Source organism: Salarias fasciatus, chromosome 16, assembly GCF_902148845.1.
Source record: "Salarias fasciatus chromosome 16, fSalaFa1.1, whole genome shotgun sequence".
Lineage (NCBI taxonomy): Eukaryota > Metazoa > Chordata > Actinopteri > Blenniiformes > Blenniidae > Salarias > Salarias fasciatus.
Genome location: NC_043760.1, coordinates 31,030,339 through 31,054,404, shown reverse-complemented (window position 1 = coordinate 31,054,404; position 24,066 = coordinate 31,030,339). Strand labels below are relative to the sequence as shown.

General features: G+C 47.4%; 2 protein-coding genes across 7 annotated transcripts in view; both read left to right on the top strand.

Moving 5' to 3' along the window:
- Positions 1–21,495, top strand: part of LOC115402965 (LIM domain only protein 7-like) — a 44,507-nt gene extending 23,012 nt beyond the window's left edge. The window contains exons 8-30 of one of the 6 annotated variants that reach the window (XM_030111671.1): positions 239–485; positions 4,912–4,941; positions 5,726–5,840; positions 6,591–6,730; positions 7,205–7,880; positions 8,237–8,509; positions 8,771–8,885; positions 9,507–9,668; positions 10,611–10,711; positions 10,812–10,875; positions 11,144–11,200; positions 12,231–12,256; positions 12,611–12,718; positions 14,219–14,305; positions 14,497–14,864; positions 15,047–15,103; positions 17,653–17,708; positions 17,861–18,019; positions 18,418–18,601; positions 18,860–19,180; positions 20,116–20,224; positions 20,610–20,712; positions 20,797–21,495. In XM_030111671.1, the coding sequence (XP_029967531.1) occupies positions 239–485; positions 4,912–4,941; positions 5,726–5,840; positions 6,591–6,730; positions 7,205–7,880; positions 8,237–8,509; positions 8,771–8,885; positions 9,507–9,668; positions 10,611–10,711; positions 10,812–10,875; positions 11,144–11,200; positions 12,231–12,256; positions 12,611–12,718; positions 14,219–14,305; positions 14,497–14,864; positions 15,047–15,103; positions 17,653–17,708; positions 17,861–18,019; positions 18,418–18,601; positions 18,860–19,180; positions 20,116–20,224; positions 20,610–20,712; positions 20,797–20,819 (3,581 nt within the window). In that variant the 3' untranslated portion in view covers positions 20,820–21,495. Of the gene's footprint in view, positions 1–238; positions 486–4,911; positions 4,942–5,725; positions 5,841–6,590; positions 6,731–7,204; positions 7,881–8,236; positions 8,510–8,770; positions 8,886–9,506; positions 9,669–10,526; positions 10,712–10,811; positions 10,876–11,143; positions 11,201–12,230; positions 12,257–12,610; positions 12,719–14,218; positions 14,306–14,496; positions 14,865–15,046; positions 15,104–17,652; positions 17,709–17,860; positions 18,020–18,417; positions 18,602–18,859; positions 19,181–20,115; positions 20,225–20,609; positions 20,713–20,796 lie in introns of all 6 variants that reach the window. The other 5 variants (XM_030111669.1, XM_030111670.1, XM_030111672.1 and 2 more) reach the window with 5 other exon arrangements.
- On the top strand, positions 1,103–4,213 carry LOC115402966 (uncharacterized). Its single transcript, XM_030111675.1, has 3 exons — positions 1,103–1,831; positions 2,073–2,219; positions 2,677–4,213. The coding sequence occupies exons 1-3, from the start codon at positions 1,443–1,445 to the stop codon at positions 3,473–3,475; spliced, it is 1,335 nt and encodes a 444-aa protein (XP_029967535.1). The 5' UTR covers positions 1,103–1,442; the 3' UTR covers positions 3,476–4,213.
- Positions 21,496–24,066: the final 2,571 nt, after the last annotated feature.

Genomic DNA, 24,066 nt, shown 5'->3' with positions numbered 1-24,066 from the left:
AGTGCTCGTCTCCTCTTTGTGATGGAGGACTGTGAGACATTCCTCAGTGTTCCACACCAGCTTGTAAATGAGGAGGCCCGGGTTCTGCTCCCCGCACCCCTCTGCTACTCCTCTGAAGCCACACCAGAACACACAACACACTCCTCTCATTCTCTGCTCTTTTTCCGCTGGACTCTGTCGCTCCGTAACCCCCAGCCTCTCACACTTCTCCATCCGTCTGTTCTCCTTCGTTTTGCAGGTTGTGGCAGTGACACCGAGGCAGACTCCGTCTACAAGATGGCCGACAAGGACTCTGGCGGCTACCGCCGCTCTTTAAACATCACGCCGAAACCCACGGCTCCGTTCAACCAGTTCCTGCCCTCTAAAGACAAAGCCACGGGCTACGTCCCGGCTCCGCTGAGGAAGAAACGGGCGGAGCGCAACGAGGACGTCCGGCGCAGCTGGAGCAGCTCCACCTACGCGGAGGATGAAGGCAACTTCACCAGGTAACGCAACAGTCTCAACACCCAGCCGCCTGTTTGGAGAAGCCGTGCCAGTTATTTACTGTGAACTTATCATTCCAGTCATTTCTTCCTTGAAGGTAATGCAACTAAAAGTGATTAAGGGTTTAAAGGCTCCAGGGTTTCGTACCTGCATGTCTGGTTTCCGTCTCGAGTGGCTGAAGTTCACCCAGCGGTTGTTTTTGCCTTTTGTCTTCTCCGTTCACTGTGTTGTGTGTGACTGGTCGACGGTGTTGTGTGTCCGTTGTCCGTCGTTGTGGAATGACCACAGTGAAGCCAGGGCTCCCTCTGGGCTCTGCGGCAGCAGTCAGGGCTCCCAGAGTGCATTGCCTGCGGCTCATCTCCAGTGGGCCTACGAGTACGAGAGCGGCAGCGACTCGGACGCAGACCGACCCGACCCCGACCTGGTCCTGGACGACCTGGCCAGCAGACGCTTCCACAGCCCCGCCCCAGCCACACCCACCAACTTCGCCGTACCCATCAGCCCCTCGGCAGGCGGGCGGGTGGCTGGAGGCAGAGGGAGCCCCTGGCCCAAGGTCACTATGACTCCCAGTGCTGAACCCCAACACAATGTGGCCTGTACCAGGTCAGAGAACGGGAAGCTGGAGTGTGTGACTGGAATGCAGCTGCCTGACCAGAGCAAACTCAGACGCTTCTCTTGCTTTTTGGTTTGCATGGTTAACTGTAACCTTGAACAGAGTGTGCCACCCCTAACATCGCTTCATACGTTTGTTGGTTTTGGTTTGAATTGAGCTTGAAGCACCTTCTTATTTGCTCCTTCTGAGTTACCTGAGCAAGGATGGCTGATTTGAGTTGACACGACTCCTCAAATCAGCTTGAACTCCTTCAGGGTTTGGTTTTCGAGCTTTGCACTGGTTTGCTAATCCTTTGCGTCGTTTCGAGTGAGGTTTGCCGTGCTGGAGGAACGTCCGTTTTGGTTGGATGGTGTGCTGCACTGCTGATGGGGAAAACAAAGCTGACACTCATGGTGGGCTGTCTCTCTTGAGCAGCAGCGGCGTCAACAGATTGGGAGCGCAGCCCCCGAAGCACGGCTCCGTGAGAGTGGACCACCGGCGGGTTGTGTCCACCGACAGCCTGTTCAGGGAGATATACGGTGACTCTGAGGATGAGGATGATGAGGTGGGCTACGCTGATCCCATCCAAGATGATCTATATGCCCGAAAGATGGGCGTCAAACCCCAGCTCCCAAACAAGGCGTCCTACGACAAGTTCTTGCCAAAGTTCTGGACTCCGGAAGAGGACGTGCACTTACAGAAGATCAAACTGGGCTCTCAGAGGAGACCCTGGTACAGGAAGATGCAAGGCTTCAGGTGTGTGAGGGCAGTAACACACAGCATGAGATGAGAGCATTAACACGTTTCTTACTATCACACACACTTGGTTTCTCTATCCTTGAATACTTGCATGCCACTTTTCTTTGGTTCAGATGCAAATTCCTCCTACTTATGTTTCTTTCTCCCCTCCTGCCATCGCTTCTCTGTCCTCTTTCACCTGTGATCTGCCTCTCCTCCCTCCCCGTCATCCCCCCTGCTGTCCTCTCCTCGGCTGTAGCCATAAGAAGTCGGGTTCTTCGTCAGACGATTCGGACTGCGACGTCAGTCCCTGGCTCTCCTCTGCCCCCTCCTCCTCTGGCCCGTCACCCTCTCACCCCCAAACAGCCAAGAGCGCGCCTCAAACCACCCTTGTTGTCGGGAAAAGGTCGATACAGCTGCATGATTGTGACGATGCAGGAGTGTTTTAAAGCCAAAGGATTAAATGGGGAAAATATGATTTACTCTTGCTGAGGCTTATTTCTGGATGGGAAGCTTTTTAATATACTAATGATGAACGATGCTGTCAAACCGCTGGACCTGTCCTAACATGCTTCAGAAAGCAATATGCTTGCACTGACTTTAGAGAAAAATAGTCTCTCTTCAGTTTTATCTTTTTTTTTAATAAGCTTTTCTAAACCAGTTTTTAAATTCTTTTGCATTACGGTTGTATTTTACAACAGTGTGATTGTAAAATCCGTGTTTGATCAACATTTGTTTGAGTCAAATGTCACTTCGGTAGCTGCTTGTCGTATCGTTTCCTCCTTTTCTTGCTCTTTAACCTCGTTCACATGCATGCACTCATCACCTCTCTGTCCTTTTCTCTCCCTTTGCCCACACTGCAGTCCTCATGTCCATCCACACACTCCCCTACAGCTTCCCAAGATAGAGCCCCCCATGTTTCAGACCCCCCCTCTGGCGTTTGCCCCCGTGGACCCTACGTCAGGTCCCAAATTGATCAAATGTAAGAGGTGGCCCCTCCTCGGGCGCCAAGACCCCCGGGAGCCCCCCGACCCCATTGATTACGAAAGCATCGTCCCTGACTTGGAGAACGATGACATGTTCGCCAGGCGAACGCTGGCCTTCCAGTCCAACTGTGACCTGGTTACCATGAAGACGCCGCTGCTGGGCGTCCGCCAGCGCTACTCCTCCGAGCCACAGCTGAACATTGTCACCCAGCGGCACAGCCACGAAGGCACCGAGGAGGCGGAGTTCCCCGACATCGAGGAGGACGATGTGGTCTTCCGCAAGGAGAAGAGCCAGCAGGCTCAGCAGCGGCGGCCGCTGTCCGGCGCCCCCGACAACTACGCCCCCATGCCCATCCCGGAGCCCTGGTCTCTGCCCCCTGAGCTCAAGGCCAGGCTGCTCTGCCCGCCGTGCCCCCTGTCTCTGAAAGCGGCAGCAGCCAGCCAGAATCAAGTCGAGATGGAGACGCGTCCTCAAACGGACGACATGCTGATCAGGAAGCTGGGAGTCTGCTGCGGTCAGGGTCAGAGTTCAGCGAGAGCCAGCAGCTTGACCCCGTCTGTGCCGTCCTGCTGCAGTGAGGGCGACCTGCAGAAGTGGCAGCAAATCAGGGAAGCGAGTCAGTTAAAGCACAGGAAGAAGCTTCTGATCGAGAGGCTGGCTGCTCTGAAGCTGTAGAGGCAGGCGGACGTCCGGCCGCCTCACGGCTCACGTTCTCCTGACAGTCCAGACGTTTCACTCTGTTTTCTCCTTGTTTCTTTGTGATATCGTCTTTGAATATTTTCTGTCTGATATTGAACTGCTTCTGACTGGCTGAGGATCGGATTAACTCTCACTGAAGGGGGTTTTATCCAGTTAAGCTCCCGTTTCAAATAAAGAATGGGTGCCCTCCACTTCCACTGAATCAGTCATGAGCGTTACAGTATAAACCAGACTGAGGCGTCAAGGGGTGAAATAAACAGTTTTTATGTTTGAGGTCTTTATTGTCACTTCAGAATGAGGAAAATATTCAAGTCAAGACATGAGATAAATTATATAATCTTTATCTGTAGAGATACACTGATGTAGACATAGGTGGAAAGCGTAACAGCATCAACTCTTGTTTCAGATGTCGCTACCTCAAAGTGAAAATTATTTAAAGGGAAGTCACTGTAGCTCTATGATGTACAGTGAGAATAAAATATATGCAAAAACACATTGCATGTATGTAAACACACCCGCATAGGGAATCGACTGCCGTTGTGTATTCTGAAGTGTGATTTAGTAACAGTTTTGACCAGACTATACGGTACATGGTGTGCAGAACAGACAAAAAAAACAAATCTGTTGTTTATTTGTGGATTTTCCCGATCAGACCAAGTTTGCCTGTGAATGAAAAAACGATTTATGCTGAATAAAGGATAAGAAGCAACCGTATGTGCTTGTGATGGATTGTGTTGCGTTGGTGGTTTGTTGACCTCACCTGACAGCCGCAGTGACATGGATGTGACCCCGGCGCAGTGTGGATTTCTGAGCTGAAGGAATCTTACACTCACGTGTGAAACTCAGAGTGAAGCAGTATGATGGTGTGGAAAGGCTTCAGCCTGAGAATTATCCAAACATAACGTCTCCAGCACTGCAAACACATGTCGTCCTGTCTGTTGTGCTCACACCAGAGGCTGTAGAAATTCCTCACGGCTCTGAAAGAAGATGTAACTTGGGTACTCCATAGTAACTTTGAGGCCGATCCGCACGGCCGTGTTTGCACATGAACACACACACAGAAGCACACACAAAGCGACCATTTAACCTGAGTCAATTCCGTGTGGCTTCACTTCGCAGCCATATGTAAAGTCACGTTTCCAGTGACGACATGCGGGAGTCTGCAGAAAGGCTGCATTGTTTAGGAGAGACTCATGTCTGCACACCTCCTCGGCTAAATGTCAGGGTGAGGAAATGCGACGCCGTTCATGAGCCCCTTGATTCTCCTGGGAGGAGACGGGGAAGACGAGCGCGGTCTCGCTCCCTCTGGGTGAACATCGATGAGCTCCTCTCAGGAGCTGCCAGGCTCATTCTGAAAGACCAGACCCTCCCAAATGTGACCTTGTTGTGTGTGATTGTCTCTGGTTCCCCAGACAGGAACCCACGCAGGAGGATGACGACGGGTGAGTTGATACGGGCTCCCAGGAATGTGGCACGTTTGCATTTGCTCCGGCCTCTTACAGCTACACCCCGCTGCCTCCTGCTTTTGTGCTGCCGTCCTCACTCTCTCCCTGCTGAATGCTGACACACAGCATCCAGCTTTGTGCGGCACTGGGCCAAGTTCAGGGTGGGATGGGGCAGGGGTCTCTGCTCCACAAAGCTCCATTCACAGAGCAACAAAGTAAAAGCACTCGCACAATAGCTGAATGCTGGGTCATCTAACCAAACCCCGGCGAGAGTTATGACTGTGCAGCGCTGAGCGCCGACAGAAATATCACACACATGTAAATGTTTACAGGTAAGTGACAGGAAAACATTCTCACCCAGGCTGTGGGCTTTAAAAACTCGGGGCTGTTTTGGCTTGATGGGAGGATTGTGATGTGTGACTAACGCTCGGAGCTTTATTGATTCCAGTTTGTTTGTCTCTGGCAGGTGTGCTGTGTGCAAACTAACTCTTCTTTACAGAGTGAAGAGCTAATCCACTTTATTTTCAGCACATGTGTCAAATATATTGAAGGGGCTGTACAGAGAAATGTGGTGTTTGTTGTGCAGCTAACAAATGGTGCATGCATAACAGGAGGGAGGTTTGGGTTTTTTTTTGTCTTTCCCTTTATATCCTTTGGGGATCTTGTGACAGAAGTTTCCAAGTTGAACATTTCCTCTACTTGTCAGCTGTGCTGCAGATGCTCTCCGAGGTTTCGGGGCAAAATAACTTCCCCTGATCTTCGGCACCTTTGTCCTCCGCAGGAGTAAATCAGCCAGTGATATCCTGGCCGAGCAGACAATCACCCGGCAGCAGCGCTACGAGGAGCTGCAGAGGTTCCGTGAGCAGATTAAGGAGAGCGACGATAAGTGGCAGGATGTGAGTATGACTGATAACGGCGCCGCTCGGGGGACACCTGTCCGTTCCGCACCGCTCCTGCTTCATGAGTCTGTTTTGACAGAGAGGAATCTGAGATTAGTTTGAAGTGAAGGGTGAGCGCATGATTTGTGGAATCAATATGTACCGTGATAGATGTCCACAGGGGGAAAAAAGAGCTGTTCAGACAGGCCGAGAGGCGCAGTGCTGCCCTCTGGACACTCTCTTTCTATGGACTGTCCTCATTTCTAGTGTTGGAATTACATATTGCCCACTGTAAATACTATTAGAATTAATATATGATATTGCGATAGATTGGGAATTATGCTGTAATGCCTCACGAGTATGTGTAAAATTAACTCTGATCTAAGTTATTGTGTGACTCGGAAATGAAGTGTGGTGCTTTTTTTAACTTTCCATTTTAAGAGGACAAAAGGAGGAAAAGTGTTGAAAAGTTGCCCACCTGAACACTGCCGATGCCTGTCAGCGGCCCGGCTGGTGTCTCGGCTAAATAATGGTCCTAAAGCAGCATTTAGGTCACTCAGCCCCCGATACACAGGGGACGAGAGCCGGGAGGAGCCTAGAGGACACAAATAGAACACCTTCAAATGGAGCCCCTTTTCTCTTTTCCTGACTTTCTGCCTCTTTCACAACTTCACTGTTCGTGGCTGTGCATCGCAGCCAGGCTGTTTGTGCCTAACAGCGGGTCTGAGATTTGATGCATGGGTTGACCTGGGTTTGCTTTCGCTGCAGGACCTGAGCAAATGGAAAAACCGGCGCCGCAGTGTCAACTCTGACATCGTGAAGAAGAAAGAGGAGCGAGAGAGGATAGAGCAGATCACATCCGGCAGCAGCAGAAGGTCCAAGACCTTCAAGGAGATGCAAGAGGAGAGGTAAGAAAAGAAAAACGCACCTGATCAGATGCTTTTGATGCAAAACCTTAAATGGGGACTGCGATAACAATTCTATTTTTATTATATTTTTATATTTTGATCGTGGTATTCACTAGAAAGTAGCACACACTAAATCTGTTTCGCCTTGTGCACCCTTTCTAACCCTCAGAAGAGGATCCCTTGCTAAGGTAATAAATTAAAAGCCTGTGAAAGAGCATTCGCAGAGTGTTGAGCCGCGGCTGCAGAGCTGTTTGTGGTGGAGTGAGTGAAGAGACCATAACTGAGCCGTCAGTCAGTGTGAAAGTGTAATTCAGTCACGCCTTTGTTACCTCCTCATCCTCCTTTCATCCTCTTGTCTGCTTTCTTTTTGCAGTCTTCTTTGTGAATCCATCCATCGCAGTCTTTGATACTCTCGCTGCTCGGTGTGCGTCTCTTTTAACAGCCGGCCTCCTTCGCCTCCTGTTTTATCCGCAGGGAAGAGAAAGGAGGTCGTCTCAGCTCGCTGTCTTACCTAAACGACGACGGGGACGTGTTTGACCAGCCAGTCATTTCTCCCCGATCCCGAACCCTTCCTGCCCGAAGCTACACTATTGACACTCCCTACTACTCTTCAGAGACCTCCGTGACCTCTCGGAAAGAGGTCGAGCCCCGCGCTGCCTCCTCATCCTCCAGCAGTGACGGCTCTCCTCCCTCCACACGGAGAGCTGACCAGGTGGACAGCAGCTTGAGAAGAACCGCCTCCCCCACCCCCGCCGTCGCTCCCTACAGCCACAGCTCCCTCAGCCTCCCCAGGTCTCCGGCCGCAGAGCCCCCACAGAGGAGCCCGCTCCTGCGGCGCGCCGCCGCTGCCGCCACCGAGCCCGCCGAGCCCTCCAGGATCATCTCTTCTTTTGTGTCTCGACAACAAGCGGCGGAGCCCAGGCGGCCTTTGTTGGACACGCAGACCCGGGTCGAGCCCCCCTCCTCTGGCTCTCTGTACAAACAACAGCCCAGCTCCATGGAACCCAACCCTCCCGGGGTGTCTCGGGTTTCCGCCTCGCTCCCTAGAAGCTACCAGAGATCGAATAGCGCCCGCCTGACCTCGGTCGTCACGCCAAGGCCCTTCGGGTCTCAGGCTTCCCGCATCGCCTCTCTTCCCCGACCACAAACAGTGAGTACAGAGCAGGTTTAGAACCGAACGCAAGCTACCAGCGCAGCATAAATACCTCCAGAACTGCAAGAAATGAGCATCAGGTGGTTTGTTTAGAGCACATAATGTTGCTCAGTGAACCATTACTACCTGAACGCTGAATGAAGCTGTTTTATTATTCTGTTTCAAGCCTCCTTCAAGTTCATTACTGTTGCACTATTTTTTATTCTGCAAAAACTGTGAAAATATGAAGCAGTTTTTAACATTTGCTGGTTGTAAAACTTGCAGATACTGAAATAGATCATGCATTTGTAATCATCTGCTCAATGTTTTTTAAGTTTTTTCTGACATTATGTGCTCCTCTCTGTACATCTCAGATGGACGACTCACAAAAACGCATCAATGGCGACGCCGACGTTTCCAAGAGGTCGTCAGTGCCAAACCGGTTTCACCAGTTCATGACGCCGGAGGACGACGCTGAATCCAGCTCATCCCAGAGCAGTGAGGAAGAGGAGGAGGAGGAGGAGAAGGTCACCACCACAAAGAGCATCACCTCCACTCAGACGGTCACCTCGAATCGCGGCCTGTCTTCCATCTCGTCTCAGATCAAGAGCGAATCCCTCGTCAGTCCTGCCAAAGAAACCAGCCAGGTGCTCAGCTTTCCTCCTGCTCGCAAAATAAACTGGAGAAACAAGGATTTCTCATGATATTTCCGTTTATATTGCACAGTCTGAGCTGATAGGGCTTGTTTTTAGTAGCTTTTGTGCTAATAAGGAGTCGGATATAAAGCAACAGGTTGAATAATTACAGAGAGCTTTTCTCTCCTCAGCAGGCCTGTCGGCTCATGAGTCTCCAGGGTGACAGAAAGCAAACATATTTCACTCAGCTCACCTGCCCTGTTCTGTTTCCAGGAGAACTGCTGCGAGATGCGGATCAGCCTCAACCAGAAGCCCGGCAGCGGCAGGGACTTTGGCTTCCAGGCGTCCTGGGACTCGACGGGAGCTCGAGTCAAATTAATCCAGCCAGGTAGCCTCACAGACATGAACTGGTAACCTGCTTCACCCCCTGCTGGGAACCTTTTCGGCATCCCAAACAATACAGTAGTGGGATCAGAAACCCGTGCTCTGGCTGGGCTGTGTGTTGCTCTCACACACTGCCGGGTTTTGAGTTCATTGCAGCGGCGTTGCCAGGCCTATGTAGGGCAGCTTGTATGTGGGTCAGATCTGCTGGGCCTGAGCTCCTTTCTGCTGAGATTCCCCACCTGCACATCGCAGCACGCTCCATACTTCAGCGCTGCACGAGGAAAACTTGTAACACTCTCAGCAATACAGGAATTACAGCTTTTGCCTCTCCAGTTTCACCTCCAGCTTACTGTACAAGTGGTCCAAGCTGGGTTTTTTCATTCATTCATTTTGCTCTTTAACCAGTTTTGTAATTAAATGCATAGAAATATCGAAAAATAAGAACCCAAGATGGGAAATGATCCCCGGCCTGTTCTGCTTTCTGAGCAGTGGAGCGTTCATGTGACTCATTCATAATAAAATGTTCATAAAGTCACTTTTATCTGATTAAAACCACGTTGCCACTCTGTTGGAACCCAGTAAAGCTTCCTCCTCACATGACCTTGTTGACCTCTGTGTCCTGCAGGAAGCCCAGCCCAGATGTGCCAGCTGCAGCTCGGGGACGAGGTGCTCACGGTGAACGGGCACAAGGTGGCAGACATGAGCTACATGGGGTGGAAGTCTCACATGGAGGAGGCTCTGCAGGAGGGCAGTCTGGTCATGGACATACGCCGCCATGGTCAAATCAGTGAGTCATCTGAATAAAGAGTGTGTGTGTGTGAGTGAGTGATAGTGTGTTTCCATTACAGACTGAAAGTGAGTGAAACACTATAAAGAGTTTTTTTCCTGCTGAGCTGACAGTGCTGCTCACGCCGCATGCCTCTCTAAGCAGTTTTGACATTCTAAATTGGTCCATAAACTATTGTGAACTCATCCATAAATGAGTTTGTGACAGCTAAATGATGAAGGACCTGCACATTTTCCCCTCCTGCCTGCTGAGGGAAAACTGTTGTTGTTTTGACCTCTGTGGCTTTTTGCTTCTTGGTTTTTTTTTTCTTGAGTGAGTTTTCTCTCCTCTAATTTCCCCCTTTTTTTTCTTCCATTCATTCCTTTTTAGTGGTTCCTCTTCTCTTTCTGCCTCGTCGGCATTTCTCTCCCTACCCACACACTGTTTTCCTTCAGGAGAACTAACCCTGCGCAGGTCCATCTTCTGTTTTTACAGCGTTACTGTTACAGACTTTCTCGTTCCAACAACACGAGAGTCATCCTAGAAAATAATGAATCACCAGCTTAACTCCGGTGAACTAACACGCAGCAATAGTTCGGATGTTTCAGTGAAGCTTGGCGGCTGTTAGACTCACAGAAACAGAGTTTTTTGGGTGAATGATGGCTTTAATGGGCTGCATGGTTGGGAAGGTGGTTTCTCTGTTATCCCCTGCTGCTCTCCATAACCCCACATTGGCATCCTTGTCCCCTGCTTCGTGGTGTTAGATCCTCTTCCGGGGTGAACATTGCAAAAAAGACAATTACATGCACAAAACGTATGGTTTTACGTGCAAACAGACTTTGTATTTTTTTTTTTTGCCATTGCATTGTCTGCGTGCAGACTGGGACAGAGACGAACCTTCCCTGCCATTTAAAAGCCATAAGATCATCAATCTGACCAGTATGGATCATCCGACAATTCTAGGTTCCCCCGAGTCGAGCGTGGTGAGCCCCAGCCTGGACCTCACCACTCGCATACCGCCGGACACGGTGCTCTCCAAAGAGTTTTCCAGTCGTCCGGTTCTCGTAAGTAACCCAGAATCACCTCTGCCGGTTCGGGGCTCGATCGATTTTCACACCTGCATTGTTCTCATTAATGAGCGCGCCCTGCTGCGTCTCCCCGCAGGACGTGGCTTCAAACGGCGTTAATGGAGGGTTCCGAGAGGAGTCTGTGACCATGAGGAACAAAGGTAAAGAGCAGGGTACACAGTCAGAAAGGTTACCGAATCGATTCCCGAGATTATTTCTGGATTGAATACAAAAACAACTCAGCAGGGGGGTGTCAGCTTGTTGACTTAGTTTCAGGAGAACAAATCAATGCAACAACTTAACATTTACTTTGACGAGGACGTCCTCAATGTGTTATTCATGACGGTCCCAGGCGGAGCCTCCTCAGATTTAACTTGTTGTGTTCTTCTGCTGTGCCTTACTGTATCCTGTTCTCCATTTCTCACGTAGAGACAGAACCCATATCTTTGAAAAACTTAAAACGGCGGTCAGAGTTTTTTGAAACAGGTAAACGTTCGACTGAAGGGTGCATCTTAAGTAGTGGCAATTGTATCTTCTGTCAATCTGGTGGCTGGATCCTCTTTGCTGAAATGTCCAGTGAGTCTCTGCATGTCCTCCTGCTCACCACAGCCTCACGTTCAATTGAAGCCAGTCGATTGATTGTGAGCTGTGAAGGCTTAATCGGTTCAGCCAGAGGCTCTTCTTTCCTTCTTCTCTGTCTGGTGTCCCCCCCCCAGGTGGCTCAGGGTCCAGTGTCAGTGCGCTGGTCTTCCTCTGTGGTAAACAGGGTTGAGTGTGCGGTGACCTCTTCAACTTGATTTGGTAGCAACTGGACGCTGACATGCTTTTCTATTTTAACCGATCAGATCTCAGAAAACCGACTAAACCCACAGTTGGTCAGGTAATCGGGAAAATCCAAAGATGGATGCCGCATATTGTGGCTCCGGGACTTGGCAGCATGTCAGACGCCATCCAGCGTACCAATCACAAACGCATATCTCTGACTTGTGTTTGTGGCAGTTTTGAACGGTGTCTAGGCTTGACTTAACACCTGGTCGCACTCTTCTCTTTGCTGCATGTGAAGTTGAAAGCATTCCTGGCATGCACGCATTGGAGCGTCTGTGAAACTTTTCGACTGCCTGTGCTTGTGTGGCGCTTGTACGCATGCCGCTGACGTATCTGTGTCTCAGTCGGGTTTGTTTGATCCTGCCGTCACGCTTAGTTCATTGATTTTCCCATTCAAAACTATCGGGCTGGCGTCCAGTATGAATGTCAACAAGAGGATGATTTTGATTTGAGAGAATCAATAAGTCCAGGCGGCTGAAATGTGACCTTTGTTTGCTCGAAGCTTGTTGAAAGCATCAATTACTGTTGTGCTTGGAAACGCCACTTTCAGTGATCGGTGCCTGACTTAACAATCAATTTGTAACTTAAATAAGCCAGTAAACCGTGTGTTGATGTGGTTTAATGCTTCAGGGTTAACTCCTGGTCCCGCTTCAGCATGTCGGGAGACTAAATTGATTCCTCTGTTTTCTAGGAGGATCTGATTCTGCAGTGCCAGATGTGAGTAAAGTCTGAACCCCTGCCAGCCGGCGGGCTCCGTCCTGTTTGACAAGATTTTATACAGATAACTCCAGTATTATGATGAAGTTTTAAAGTTGTTTCAGAAGTAGCACGCACTTAAATTAATGGTTTGGAGGTAGCCTTTTTTAAGAAGTTAAAATGACTGAATCCATTTTCAGCAACAGGTTCCTTAAAGCATCAGCTGCATTAATGATTTAGATCCGAGTCTTGTTCACTTCAGTGTGAAGCTGAGAACTCTTAACCCCCACTGTTTGCAGTTATAAAAGTCCCACTTCTCTAACAGACCCCCGCTGTTTGAAATGTGCTGTGTGTGACGTTCTCCTCCGTCTCCAGATCCATGTTCCCTCCATCACGCCGTCGTCCAGCCGCTGGTCCTGGGACCCAGAAGAGGAACGTAAACGACAGGAGAAATGGCAGAAGGAGCAGGAGCGTCTCCTGCAGGTACTAACCTGTGCTTCAGTTATCTACCAGCCCTTTATCCTCTCTCTCTCTCTCTCTCTCTCTCTCTCTCTCTCTCTCTCTGTCTCTCTCTCTCTATCTCTATCTATCTCTCTCTCTCCTTTTCCTTCTTCATCCAGACAGGTCAAAGGTTAACACAGAACGACTGACACTCATCCAGTACTGTTCCAAAATGTATTCTAGTAAAAGAGTAGTTTATCTTAAACCTTTTTTAGGGGTGGGGCTCACATGCACATGTAACCTTTGTTCCTGTAGTAATATATTAATCAGTGTCGATTGGTTTGAAGACTTTAAATGACTCGGATTTTAGTTTTGAGTCAGAAAAAAATATTCTCGTTACAAAATGTCACAACACTAACAGTTAATATCTCGGGTGGTCTTCATATAAAACCTCATTTATTCTGTGTAAACTCTTTTTTTAAGGGTTCATTTATCAAACTAGAAGTTCTGACATTCAACAATTAGTAATTTCATCAAGTTCTGCAGCTTTAGTGTGAATCATTGCTACTATCAGCTGATCTTTTAATCATAGCTCTGAACTGGTCTCATTTAGGTCGAAACAGGAGATGAACCAGTTTAAGAATGTTAGGAGTAGATAGTAAATAAAAATACTCAATGTAACAAAGATACGTAACAATGATCGCCAGTTTATTAGCTAATGCTAATGTAGTTCAAACATGAAGTGGCCTTCTGGTGAAAATGAAAACCTTTGGAGATTCGTCAGCTGTGTTGTGAATCACAGAAAAGGAAGATAAAAAAGCGTGGATGGCAGAAGAAGACATGAACTAATCCAGTGTAACAGATCTGGGTTTTTTTTCCTTCTGCATGCATTTTATATGATTTCCTCGGGTTCAGAGAGACGTCTCCATAACGTATAGAAGATTCTTCCACTCGGGGGAAGAAAAAACTGAATCGAGATGTTAATTCATCTGACAGTGACGGGAGACAGAGAAGTGACGGTGTGGTCTGTTCCTGGTGTGTAGCAGCAGACTGCAGAAGCAGCTGGAAGCCAAGCATCTGTCGAGCATCCAACTTAAATGTAGTACAATCCTGTCAAAACACATTTCTCGGGCTCTATTTCTGGACGCAGATCAAAGGTGGTTGAGCCGAGTGCCGATGCAGCCGGGCTTGTTAACTCCTCCGATCTCGCTCCCTCTTGGATAAACAGCCCGATTTCTTGATCTGCCAGGGAGAATTCCTGCCCTCGGCAGGCTGCGCCAGGATTTTCAGGATGGTTAGATAACATGTAGGTGAGCTCAAAATGATCAGAGAAAACCTTAAAGCAATGGTATCCGTTTAATCTTTAATTTATTGCATATTCTTCCCACCGCACCAGAGAGCATGGCAGTGGGATTTACTAAATCCTCACACTGAGCTGTTTTTGGTCTTCTTTTGTGCGCGCTGTGTTTTCTAAGCTGTCCTTGGTAAATGCGACTGTTTCCATTCAGTGAAATGACCCCGGACCTCTTCTTGGCTTCTCAGGAGAAATACAAACGCGATCAGGAGAAACTGCAGGAGGAATGGCTGAAGGCTCAGCAGGAGATCACCACAAATGACAACCCACAGGAGGTAACTGAAGCATTTAATGAGGGAATTCTACCTAAATAAACACTTATCCCATTCTTCTGTCTAATTTTTAAAACATAGACGCTTTTTTATCGTAAACACAAGCAGAACATGCGTGGGCCTCGTGCAGGAAGCGTCGTATGAAGAGGTTTGTTTTTGGGGATTTTAAACACCTTCACGTTTCCCTCCGTCAGCTGAGGAGCCTGGAGGTGAACAGCTACTCCTTCAGCCCCCGCTCGCCCCTGGCCTCCCTCAAACAGCCCACATCTTTTCCCTGGGAAGAGGAGGAGAGGAAGAGGAAGGAGGAGCAGGAGCGCCAGAGGCAGGCGGAGGAGAGGAGGAAGAGGGAGGAGGAGGAGCGCGAGCTGCAGCGCCTGCAGGAGGAGAGGAAGAGACGAGAGAGGGAGGAGGAGGAGGAGAAGAGGAGAAGGGAGGAGGAACACCTGAGATGGCAGAAGAGGAAGGAGGAGGAGCAGCAGGAGAGGAGGCGGCGGGAGTACGCGGAGCAGCAGCGGCGGGAGAGCGAGCGGCTCCTGGAACAGCGGCAGCGGCAGCAGCAGTGGTCAGTAGAGCCGCTGCTCCTCCCAAACTCACCGGTCCTCGTGTCTCAGCAACTCTCACAACCCGCTGCTTCGCCCGCTTCATCATTAACATGAACGCAACTAATGTTTTGCATGTGCTTCAACAACATCCGTCCTCACCGTCCCACTGTCCCACTGTCCCACTGTCCGTCTCCACCCAAAGGGCCGCTGGCTCCCGTGACTTTACCAGTCTCCAGCCATCACTGTCCTTTGCTGACAGGTTAGTAATGGGAGTGTGTGTGTGTGTGTGTAGCTCCTACTAATCAAACCAATAACCTCTTCTTCCATCACATTCTTTCATGCAGCACATAAACCGTTTTCAGAGGACTGAAATAATATCGGTCGTTTCAGAATTTTTAGATAAAACCGACATTCTGATTTGCTTAATTTGACATGTATAATCAGCATGTGGAATTTCCTGAGCCTACAATTCATGCAGATTTAGTATGTATGTTTTAAAAGCTACAACCAGTAGAGGTTTACTTATGCATGAAAACTATATAGAATTTATAAATGTGTTTTAATAATAGAACTTAATGTTCCTGCATCGTAAAAACTGACTCTTAACTCAGAACAATTAACCTCGTGATCCTTTTCCTGCTTATTAATGCTGAAGCAGATGACACACACTCACTCTGAGCGGTTGTATTGACACTGTAAATTATGAATTTTTTAGTTTTTTAATCTTCAGACGTTACTTCACATCAGATGGGCCGAGCTTCATGTCTTAGGTTAATCAGTTCAACATATAACGGTTCCCTTCTCTTAGATGTTTCATTGAATTTTTATCTCAATTAATAAATTATACGCATTAAATATGATGCAGTGGAAGTTATTCAGAATGTTTCCAGTGGCACCAATCAAATTAGAATATATGAAATTCCCCAAACCACATTTGTAAAAGACAGTGCATATAATATAAGACACTCTCATGTTCGTCTAACTTTAAAACATTAACAAAAGGAAACATGACAATCAATGATTTAATATCACATATGTGCCATAGAGCTCTGATTGGGTTCCCTTTGTTCATTTTAAAGAAGAACAAAGCTGGCACATTTTCACTATCTAACATCTGCATTTTCATATTTCTCTCCGTTCTAAACAGGCTTTCCCTGAAAATACTAAATAGATGGTTCTGAAATAGCAGCTTAACTAGTTTTCCAGCTGGGAGTGGGATTACTCACGACTAGTTTAAAACCAGCAGTTGGCTCCGATAAATTAAATGAGATTTTTTTCTTTTTTTCTTTACTGTGGTATCTGGCATATAAAAGCACTTTTCATTAAAGAGGAAATGATCTAAAAACCAAAGAAAACGCAAGTCTGTCTTTAATAATCAAAGTCAAAGCTTTTCATACAGGTTGTTAACAGACTGACGGCGATAATGAAGCAAGAGAAAATAAATTCAGCAGTAATGTGAGGTGTGGGAGTGGTGCAGGAATTTAGAGATAATTGGGTAAAGAAACACCCTCAAGTAGTTAAACAGATAACAATTGTCACCATATAAGAAACACAATCTAAAAAAATGAATACAATGTGAAATGGAAATATATCAAATGAAGGGTAAAACTGGCCTTGAAAACCAGATAAAGGTGGAGCTGAAACAAAATAAATGATATTATAGAAGGACTGGTGGTTAGGACTGCCACTTCATAGCATGGACCTGTGTTAGGGTTGCATGTTCTCCCTGTGCATGCCTGGATATTCCCCTGGCATTCCCATTTCAAGTGACAGGTTTTTTTATGCATTTGACAATAATTAGTGCTATAAAATTGCCGGTAGGTGTGTGTGAGTGTGTTTGATGGTATTTGTGTCTGTCGTGTGATTGGTGGGCGACGTCTCCACTCCGTGCCCTGCCTTCAACAATCGTCAGCTGGATTTTACTCCAACACCCTACTGCCTTCAGTTAAAGGGATACTTCAACATTTTGGCAAATTGGCCCATTCAGCGCAATTCCTTAGTCGTTTCGAACAGCATTCCTAATTTTTTTGTGAGGGCGAGCTGTTGTTTATCCAGAGGTGAGTCGGGGAAGGTTTTCGGGACGGACACAATGGAAGTGAATGGTATTTTTGGTTCCCCTCGTCAAACTCATAAAATAAAAAATCCAACAACCCCAAAACACTTTGGTGGACACGTTATAATCCGCACATTCACTACGCTGTGAAATATGAATGCAAAATTACCAGATTGAGTTGTTTATGCGAAGATTGCTAAGACGGAACTACTTACTAAACATGGCGTCTGGGCGTAGTGATCTCAAAAGAAAAAGTAGTTCCCAGTATTTGCTTCAGTGTCGTAACGCTACAATATTATTTGTTGGTGTTCCACAGCGTAGTGAATGTGCGGATTATAACGTGTCCACCAAAGTGTTTTGGGGTTGTTGGATTGTGTATTTGATGAGTTTGACGAGGGGGAACAAAAATACCATCCACTTCCATTGTGTCCGTCCCGAAAACCTTCCCCGACTCGCCTATGAATAAACAATAACTCGTCCTCACAAAAAAAGTAAGTATGCTATTCCAAATGACTAAGGAATTGCGCTAAATGGGCCAATTTGCCAAAATGCTGAAGTATCCCTTTAAATGATTATAAGACAGAGGATGGATCAAAATAAATGAGGAAAAAGAAGAAATAGCAAAAGTCAGCATTCCTTTCCTCATGTATATCTCATAATCCTTCAATAATGAATGTTGAAACTCACATATACCATACAGATAAATGCTCGAGGGCCTAATTAAGCTCTCGTTTGTGTTCTTTTCTCCTTGACAGGACAAAATCCCAGTCGTCTCCCCAGCTCGACGAAGTGGAAAAACCTCAGGCCAAAGGTCAGTGTTCCATGTTCTCGCTGTCAGGTGTGTGTGTGTGTGTGTGTGTGTGTGTGTGTGTGTGTGTGTGTGTGTGTGTGCACGCCTGTGTGTGACCTGGGTTTGTTTCAAAATGGCTGCTTGTTGTTGGCGGTGCGTTGCGGACGCCGCAGGAGCCCCCGGGCAGCGTGGGGGTCTGGCTCACTGGCTGCTGGAGGAGCAGACCAGGATCGTCCAGGACCCGCGGTCTCGCAGTGAGCAGGCGGCGTCGGAGCTGGAGCTGGAGCGCAGGCACATCCTCAACGCCATGAAATACAGGGAGCCCGAGAGAGGTGGGCTTCGCCTCCGGGGCGCCGCCTCTCCGCCTCCAGCCGCTCGCCGCTTTGATCAGCCGATCAGTCGATAAGGACGTCTCGCTAAATCCAAACTTACAGCTGTTTGATCCGAGGTCGACCTGTGAAATGGCTAATCAATGGGCCGGCTAAGTGGAAAATTACACGCTGCACAACGATTAATTCCTTGATTACAGAGTGGGCTCTTCCAGGTTGATGAATGTTTGCCCTCAAAACATTGATTAGTTCGTCTAATCCTGAGAAAACAATCCACCATCTGCATCGCGTTGAGCCTCTCCTGTTTGATTCTCCTCCCGTCATCATCAAGAACCACTTTTTCACCTCTTTACAACCTTTTATTTTATGTTCTGTGACCTTGCTGTTCTCCCTGGGCGCAGTGGCAGGAAGTGGATTCGCCGACAGGAAGAGTCTTCAGCCCTCGTCGCAGGCCGAGCTGGAGCGCCAGCAGATCCTCAACGAGATGAAGAAGAAGACGTCTCTTCTGGGGGACAACAGCTGGATCCGCCAGCGCTCCTCCAGCTCCGCCGCCCGGCCGGAGGCGGGCATCCCGCCCATGCGCAGGTACGCTTCCTCGCTCTGTGGCGTGACGGTGGTGTCGGCGGCGTTTTCACTACTACTAACATCCTGTTCCCTCAAGCTGTGAGCAACTTGACTGTGAATTAGTCGGGCTACAACTTTGATTCAGACCCTGTGAGAAGATCCGGGTGCTGCTTCAGGCTCAGGGTCTTGAAAACCATTAAAACAAGAGACCAGGTTGTAGCCAGACTAATTAGCATCACTAACCTGCTAACACGGGTGTGGCGTGGGTTGGCTTTGCAGAGGCGAGTCTCTGGACCATTTGGAAAAATCATCATGGCGCTCGTCATGGACGCCCCGGAGCAGCTCGTACGCCCAGAGCCAGCCTCGGCCTCACTCTGCGCTTTCCGGCAGCACTTCCTCTTACAGCGGCCTGACGGGGCTCCAGCGGCCCGCGTCCGCCGCACTGCATTCCTCCTATTCGCTGGGCTCCCTGCGAAGTGGGGCGGGAACCCCCTCGTCTCTGTGGTCCCAGCAGTCGCTTTCCCCCTCGTCCTCCTCCACGTCGCCCGCCACCTCCCCTGAGCCCTCCTACGAGGCGGGCGCCCCGCCGCTGCGGAGCAGGTACCACGCCGCGCTGCTTCAGGCTGGAGCTCACCGCTCGCTGCTGTACTTCAGTTCAATCTCACTGGACTGTGGCAACCTTTAACTTACTGGAGTCACAAAATGCAATAAAAAAAAACAAGAATAGGTTCAGATATGCTGCAAGAAAGTTCAACAAACTATACTACCACTATACTCACTCACATGCCACATTTATCTGATCAAATCACCTTTTTGGTTCTTACAATGGAAGCACAAATGTTGGACAAGAGTCTATTCCGTTAAAAATTCCTCATTTAAATATGAGATCTCACCCCAGTTCCACAAACTTCTTTTTTTCCAAGCAAAGTTCCTACAAACTGAGAAGTGGAGGCTGGCAGCTGAGGTCCAGCCTGGATAAAACAACAGGTGCATGAGGCAACTCATCAGAGGAAACTGCAAACCCTTGCATGCATTTTGAGACGTTTTGGAAACTCCTTGATGAATTCCAGTTTGTTCCAGTCCAGTGAGATGAGGCCCATATGTCAGAACTGGGTCTGGTAGCAAAGCATCTTTTTCTTTGCATACTTCCTGAAGCATAAGAAAGTCCACTGTTGCATGTTGGATTGTGTATGGCATTTTATTTCTTTCTGTGTTTCTGTTTGCAGAAGGTCCTTGGTTCATTTTAGCTGTCCGTGTGTTTGAAAATGTTCAAACACACACCGCTTCCATCCAGAAATGATCATTTATGATCATATATTAACTGAAATTGTCCTTTCAGCTCCGCTTGGTCCATTTCCAAGCAAAATATCAAACATGCCAATATTTGTCATATTTATTAGCAGAAATGTGCATCAGACTAACCCAGGTGTATATCTGTGTATGTGTGTGTGTGCGTGTGCGTGTGTGTGTGTACATTGATACTTGCCTCATGAGCGCCTGGATCTGGGCTCACAGCTGTGCGTTCTGTGATCCAGGTCAGTCAGTGGCAAGAAAATCTGTACGTTGTGTGAGAACCCGCTGGGAAAGGGAGCGGCCATGATCATCGAGTCCCTCGGGCTCTGTTATCATTTGAGCTGTTTTAAGGTGAGAGTTGGATTCCCGCCAGCGCCTCCCGGAGCCCGTCCACTCCTGGGTCCCGCTCTCTGTTTCTGCTGATTTCTACAGGATCTGAGCTAAAAAACATTTTCTTTTCCAAATCCTGCGAGCTGATGACCAATCACTGCGTTTGTTTTCCCTCCATCTCACTGGTTCATCATCCTTCCTGGACCTTTCGTCTTCACTTGATTCAGTCCTGATCCTGTGTGCCGGTCTTCTGTATTTTCACTCATTTTTCTTCTTTCTGATTAACTTGTCTGTTTTTCTTTTCTCACGGTCGACGTATGTTTGTCCTCGTCCCTCTGCTGCTTCAGTGTGACTTTATCCAGTAAAATATCTCCATGTTTGTTGCTCCTTTTCTTTTTTTCCCCAGTGTTTCGACTGCAAGTCTGACCTCGGAGGGTCGGAAGCCGGCGCCGAAGTCAGAATACGAAGCAAACAGCTTTACTGCAACAACTGCTACATGCGATTCAAAAGTGAGTCCCCGAACCAGCCTGATTCTTTTTCCTTTCTTTTTTCCATTTGTAAAGAATAACCTGACCTTCATTTTTCTCTGGCAGCTGGCCAGCCAACAGCCATGTGACGTGACTGTGCTGCAGCAGATTGATGAAGAGACTACTTGTGACAACAACCCATGAACTTTAAAGTTGAGACCATAGCGAGGAACAGGGACGCTTGGTTTGGACGTTCTGGCTCCAGAGGATCTCCAGGTGACCCCCTGCTGAGAACCAGTCTTGTTTTTACAGTGTGTGATGGAGGGAGCAAGCTTTGCAAAGAAGTCTTTTACTTTTTCGTCTATATCGTGTTGAGTATTACAGCTGTACAGTGTAAGGGTTCTGCATGCACCACAGTTTTCAAAACATTTTAGCCATGAAATTAGTCGAGCAAAATTTACAATTATCCAGAGGAAAATCATTCCTCTGATCTTTAGATTTCTTAGATATCAAGAGAGAGCCCTGCTGGATCATCACCTCTTTCTATTCATGCTTCTGTTTTCACCCAGTCCAGTGGTATTCACCTGTCTGTCGGCAGAGGTGTTCTGATCGTGTCTTTGTGCCTTTTCGTTCAAAACAGGGAGGAGAAATTAAGATTATTAGAATCGTCTTATTGCGTATTTAAAAGCATCTGCTTGGAATAGCACTTAACTGGAGTTTTTAATGATGGACGACTGTACACAAGAAGCAGATTTCTGTTTGAAGACTACACATCATAAGGAATGGCATTGATGCAAACATAACAATGTAAATAAATTGACGAAAAGCAAATATCCTGCATGTGTTTTCATTTTCTTCCAGAACAAAAAAAAAAAAGCACAATTCTGTCTAATAATATTCCAGCGTATGATGCAAGGCTCTTCCTTCCTCTCTAATCAGAAATCATTATCCTCATCCTTCTCTGTCTGTCCCCCTCGTGCCCTGTTTCTCTGTAGTGCCACGGTAATAATGAAAGGAATTTCAATGAGCTTCTGAGCTAAGGTTCAGAGGACCTGCCTGCTCTGTGTTCTCCAAAGCCAATTTGTCATGCATATTTTATTCAGCGTGCATGCATTAGATTTGATTATACTTTGATAGGCTATTTTCTTAATTCATTCCGTCGTCGGAGTTTGTCTCACCGAGTCACATCTGCATAAATATGTCCTGAATATTCATACGAGGAGGTCGAATCCCGATTGTTCCGTTTGCAGGTCTTTGAACCACGAGGTAAGAAAATGTCCACAATTCCCTCAAATGGAAATAAGCTCAATTCAAGCAATGCGCTGCATGAAAATGAGCTGGACCGAGCATAAATTGGCTCCGTATTCTTCAGGTGAAGCACAAACTGCCCCCGGAGGCAGACGTATCCAGTGCTTAGATCCCGTTTTTGATTTTTCTTGGCGCTCTGGTGGCGCCAAGAAGAAGAAGAGATGGAAGAGATTTTAATCCTGATGCTTGGAAAACAAGCACGGCCCGAATGGCGCCAAGCATCTGAGGAAAATAAAGCCTTTCGGAATGAGAACCCCATCTTTTCCCCTCAGCGCCAAGGCCACAACCAGCGTTTATGGAAAGGCTTTGGCATGAAGAATCTGTAAGTGTGTGTAGTGGAGCTCGCAGAGGAACACGGTGAGGAGGAGAAGCAGGGAACCCAGATGGAAGAGCTGAGATGGGCCTGCTCCTCTCTCCATCACGGTCATCCAGCCGCTCTGCCTCTTAATGCTCTCCCGCTGCGAGGAAACATTCCACATGTGTCACAAGTTCCAGCAGAGGCCTTGACAAGGTTTCCTCCACCAGCAACACATGACTGACTCCAATAATCATGCTTCACTTCAATGCCACTGTCGTCTTTGAGGAGCTCATCTTTTTCTTTTTTCTAGCTGTAGCTCATACAGACCTAAAGGGGGCGCTGTAATACAAGATTTTTATAAAGACACTCTGACATGACCTGACATCTGCAGCTACAAGGCTCTCCTCTGCTTTTGCTGCCGCTATTGAGAAAATCATGTGAAATCATCTAACAAGCTGCAGATATTCAATTCTTTTCATAAAACACTTCATTAGATTTTGTTTCCAAGATAATAAGTGACAGCATATTTTAACTCAGTCTAACTTTGCAATCAGAAAATACAATTTATGTATTTATTTCCTCTCATTTTATCCAAATAAGCACCTGACCCTGAACGGGTCACCTGTGAAGAGGCGCAATCAAAAACATGCACTGATATTCACTCCTAAACGTTATAACCAGTCATTTATTGGCCTCGAATACATTTCCAATAACAAAAAATGTATCGTATAAATATAATACGACAGATTAATTATCTTCCACAAACATGGCCTCCTGCCATTTGCCGTTCAGGGGTGATGATTCCCACACTTTGCAGAAGCCATCAGGCGCTAATTCACCTGCAGCTTGAACTGATACTATAATTAGTCTTGTAATTGCAGACACTGTCTCAGCAGACCTGTTGCCATGGCTTGCAGGCACCATGCGCCGGGCTCAGAGTGCTGTCACATGTTCACTTAACAGCAGGGATTAAAGAAAATTGCACTTTTAAGTAAACCTGTGAATTCTCAGAGCATAGGGGTGTGCCTTATGAGGCTATTTATTCATGAAAGCACGCCTTGTGATTCCCAGCGGAGCGTCCTGAACCTGAGGAAGGTGCAGAAGTTGAGGAAACTGCTGAAGCAACAAGCAATGATTTCACAAACAGGGAACAGAAGACAGTAGGGAAGCTCGCCCGGTACAGTAAATGCATTTATGTAAGTGGTGAATAAATTGGCAATTACAGCCATACAGAGGGAATAATGGACTGGTTTGATTATAGCTTGTCTGTACCTATTCAAAATCATGTGGAGAAATATTAGCATATGAACAATGTTTAAATATAATAAGGTCCAAACCGCCAGTGATTTTCTGAGAATCTATACATTTTAGATCAGCTATAGGAATACATGCGATTTCACTGTTAAGACATTCATTTTAATTGTTTATTTTTGGGGTTAACAGTGACTTTACTGTATTTCAGCCTTAGCTGCACCAAACACAGCCTGAAAGCAGCGCTGCTTCTGCTGATACCACCTGTAGCAGTACAGAAAAGGTGGAATTAGTTGCACATTGCTGGGTTAAGTCGCCTCTGCGGGCTGCACAGGTGGCTCTGTGGTTAATTAACAACAGATTATCGCCTCTCTTCCGCAAACAAGAACACAATTCGTTTTAAACTTGTGTAGCGATTATTGATCTGTGACCTTTTGTTCAATGAGGAAATGATCAGCTTAGATCCCTACTTGTCTTCATTACTCTAATCCCTGACTCACAAAAGGGCAACGCTCAGTCAAAAGGGACTCCCGTCTCCG

Bases quoted from the DNA above. Each gene is read 5' to 3' on its own strand.
- LOC115402966 (XM_030111675.1), top strand. From the start codon at position 1,443: ATGGTGTGCTGCACTGCTGATGGGGAAAACAAAGCTGACACTCATGGT. The intron at 1,832-2,072 runs GTGTGTGAGGGC...CCTCGGCTGTAG, and splicing joins AGGAAGATGCAAGGCTTCAG to CCATAAGAAGTCGGGTTCTT. The intron at 2,220-2,676 runs GTCGATACAGCT...CCCACACTGCAG, and splicing joins ACCCTTGTTGTCGGGAAAAG to TCCTCATGTCCATCCACACA.